Source organism: Bradysia coprophila (genome assembly GCF_014529535.1).
Source record: "Bradysia coprophila strain Holo2 chromosome IV unlocalized genomic scaffold, BU_Bcop_v1 contig_84, whole genome shotgun sequence".
In the NCBI taxonomy this organism is placed as follows: Eukaryota; Metazoa; Arthropoda; class Insecta; order Diptera; family Sciaridae; genus Bradysia; species Bradysia coprophila.
The window spans coordinates 89,561-93,221 of NW_023503376.1; the positions used below are offsets into that span (position 1 = coordinate 89,561).

General features: G+C 36.7%; 1 protein-coding gene across 1 annotated transcript; it reads right to left on the reverse strand.

Annotated features, from left to right (window-relative positions):
- Window positions 1–2,139: 2,139 nt before the first annotated feature.
- Window positions 2,140–2,996, reverse strand: LOC119072826. Its single transcript, XM_037178127.1, has 2 exons — window positions 2,554–2,996; window positions 2,140–2,492 (listed from the first exon to the last, which is right to left on the reverse strand). The coding sequence occupies exons 1-2, from the start codon at window positions 2,820–2,822 to the stop codon at window positions 2,210–2,212; spliced, it is 552 nt and encodes a 183-aa protein (XP_037034022.1). The 5' UTR covers window positions 2,823–2,996; the 3' UTR covers window positions 2,140–2,209.
- Window positions 2,997–3,661: the final 665 nt, after the last annotated feature.

Here is a 3,661-nt window from a genome sequence, read left to right on the forward strand (position 1 = left end):
ATTTAGGAACATAAATCTGTAAGACTAAAGTAGGAAAACACATTCTGATGTGGCGAAATACTTAATTTGGCCTTACTTTACCGAAATTTGGTCTCACATTATCACTTTTTAGAGTTCTATTCAATTAATTTTGCTATTTAAATCACCTCTGCAAGAGTACAGAATTTAAACTTTAGGTACACACTTCTATCCATTTAAGTAAAAAAATCACAAACTAGTAACACTAATACGTTGTTGCACACATTTTTCACTGAAATTTGGTTCGACATTCTTAAAATTTGAGCATTTATCGTCACTATTAAATTTAAAAACTGTTTAGTGTTAAAATCAGCCATTTTTCAATTTCGACACGGCGTCCTTGTTCACTTCGAAAAATTTCGTGAATGCTTGATGACATATTAAAACTTCGAAATGTGAAAACTAACCGTACTTTTAAAAAGAAAAACGGAAAAATAAAAATTTGAAAATGACAACAAAGAAATACATAAAATCTCATGTGCTAAACGTACGACGCGTCGCGACGGATGAATGTGCGGTGATATTAATTTATGCTTCCGAGTTTTCGCTTAAACAACCGTAAAAACTGTTAAAATTTCTAGAAATCCTAATAAAGACATATGAACACGACACAGAAAATTCCTCGTTTACAATTTCCGGTCGGCATGTAGTTGATCTGAACCATATATTTGGTGAGGTTCGTTCAGAGAATGAACTCGCATTCTTCTATTTTCATTCGAACATTCGAAATTTTTAGCCCCTTACGAAGTACGGGGGGCTTATAGGTTTAATATGCCGTTTGTAACATGTCGAAGTAGAAGCAAACTATTTGCTAAATTTTACGTCAATTATCAATATTGCCGTATGAATACAAAAAGTTTGTTTATTGCCTGCCCCATGCGAAAATTGACTATTACAAGGCGGTTTACCCCCTGCGAAAGTGATCCATTACACTAGGGATATTTGGGGTTTATTTCAAGTTGACAGTTCTTTCAAGTAAAATTTGCCTTGCTTTCATTTTATCTTTTTTGTTGAATGAATCGATCGATCGAAAAAGAATGTAAGAAATGTCGCTAAAATAACATTTTTTTCATAAAAATATTGATCGATGAACACAGTTATTTCAGAAAAACTTGGTAAGCAAATAATCTGGTTAAAACATATTTTTAGAAGAATTCGCAACACAGAATTGTCGGCCATATTTATTGTAACAATAATTTTGATGTTCCGAAGTAATGCTCAAAACAAACGAAGCATTGAAAACGTGTTTTAGTCCTAGTTTTCATTGACAGGTGCAGCAATCGCGATTTTGGATAGAAAAAGTTCTAACTTCATTTGACAGTTTCGAAAATTTCGTCATGAAAAATAGGACCAAAACACGTTTTCAATGCCTCGTTTGTTTTGAGCATAACACTTTATGGCCACACATTTCGTTGTATTTTTCACTTGTAACACTAAAAGCTTTTGCTTTTAGTACAAACACTACACTTTGTTGCACATTTTTTTGAAAACATTAAAAAGGACTAACAAAATAATTGCACAAACAATGCGTCTTCATCGATACTAACTGCGAAAAACTATTCAATGTCAACATGTCACCAACGTAATTGTAACTACTGTTGCGACAATACTAATGTAACACGAGTGCTGTTTTCGGGATCAATTTTTTAGGAGACGTGTAGCGCGTGAGCAGATTTCGTCAGTACACTAGATTTGTTTTTTTCGGAAGAACAGATTTATTTTTGTTTTGTTGGTGTTGGTCTATTGAGATACTGAATTTATGTAGAATTTCTGCAGAACAGCCGTGTAATAGTCAATTTTCGCATGAGCAGGCAATAAACCAGAATACGTTGGATGCTGCGACGTAATTCATTGCTCTCGGACACAATTTTCAGTAGACGAGTGTAGTTGCATACCTCGCCTTCGGCTCGGATATGCAAACTCTACACTTGCCTTGAAAACAGTTACCGAAGCTTGTTGTTCAAAAACTTACTCGTGAGTTTGCTCGTATCACAAAATTGTGTCCTTGTGTAATGAATTACTTTCGCAGCATCCAACGTAATCTACTATTACATCTGACCCGATAAACGAAGAAGAACAAAATAGTTTAAAGATCAAAGAAAAATCGACCAAATATGAGTAGAAGGAAAAGGAAGTTTATTGTTACTACTCAGTTGAATTGAATCAACCGATGACAACTGAATCAACTGAATCAAAACTCGCGTAAACCAGCATCAGTACGCCATGCCACAGCCGCTTGGACATATCCCGTCGGGCAGTCATCGTCTTTAGGGTACAATGAAAGGACGATTGGGTATTTGTTAGCAGCGCAGACTTTCTTGATTACACCATCGATCTGCAAATACCAATTGTTGGCGTTGCCAGGTTCTTGAACCAAAATGACTTCGGTGCCAATATAACCACCAATTCCATTGATGTCTTCGCTGAGAAGGAAGGGCTGTGAATCACAATCATCGAGCCTGTTACACACGTTTCTGTCGTAACAAAAGAAGGTTCAACAATGATGCATAACATGGCGAATTTTAGACCACTTACTGAGTCAATATCATGTTATTTTCCGTGTCGAACAGCACGTAGCCCTCAGTACTAAGGACGAAATAGGTTGATGTAGTAGGCGAACACGGTACAGCAGTGGCTGTGTAACCAGAATACCAATAGCCACCACCCGTGGCATGAATGCAGTATGGGCCGTTGGTATAGATCGGATTTGTATTGTCTCGACGAACCAGCTCCAGTTGGGAGCCTGCATCAACCACAGCGCCGATGAGAGCCACCAGAACGACCACTAGGGACACCTTCATCATGTTGATAGCCACACTTGAAGTTCACGTATAACCAGGAGCCAACAAAAGTTGGTGTTACCAAGACCAAAGTTTGAAGTCGAATGATGGTATTGTTTAGTAAAAGACTAAACCTTACGTTCTTTTTGTTGGAAGTGAAAGATGAGATGTACACTTTAACTGTGTAAATCACACTAATTTGTCTTCCTATGAATATTCGTCTTTTATACTAAATTATAACAAAGATGTATAGTATATGTATAGTGAGTAATTAGGTTAAACTTACATACGGCGAATGACTTTACATAACGAGTTCGTAGCAGCTGTTTCAAACCTGTGTTAGAAATTGTATAAGGCACGTCTGGTGAATTTCTTGACCCGAATCTCAAGATTCCCGTGAAGAATCGCCAAAATAAAAACAAATCGCCAAAAAAATCGCCAAAGTGTGAAGAAACGCCAGGAAAAATCGCCAATGTGTGAAGAAGCGCCAAAAATTGTAAAGAGGCTCTAAGAAATCCATTTGGCGTTTCTTCACAGATTGGCGTTTTTTCTTGGCGTTTCTTCACACTTTGGCGATTTTTCTTAGCGCTTCTTCAGACTTTGGTGATTTTTTTTGTTGATTTGAAATTTTTTGTTTATTTTGTAATTTTCCAGAAAAAATCGCCGAAATGTGAAGAAACGCCAAGAAAAATCGCCAAAATGTGAAAAAGCGCCAAAAAATTTGAGAAGATTCAAAGAAATCCGGCTGCCGATTCCTTGGCATTTCTTCACACTTTGGCAATTTTTTCTGGTGAATTACCAAATCACTAAAAAATCTCAAGTGGCAAGTGGTAACATTTACGCAGTTTCATAGTTGAATTTAC

Excerpts from the sequence above, each read along its gene's own strand:
- LOC119072826 (XM_037178127.1), bottom strand. The coding sequence starts at position 2,822 with ATGATGAAGGTGTCCCTAGTGGTCGTTCTGGTGGCTCTCATCGGCGCT. Across the intron at positions 2,493-2,553 it reads AATAACATGATATTGACTCA|AAACGTGTGTAACAGGCTCG; the intron begins GTAAGTGGTCTA and ends TTGTTACGACAG.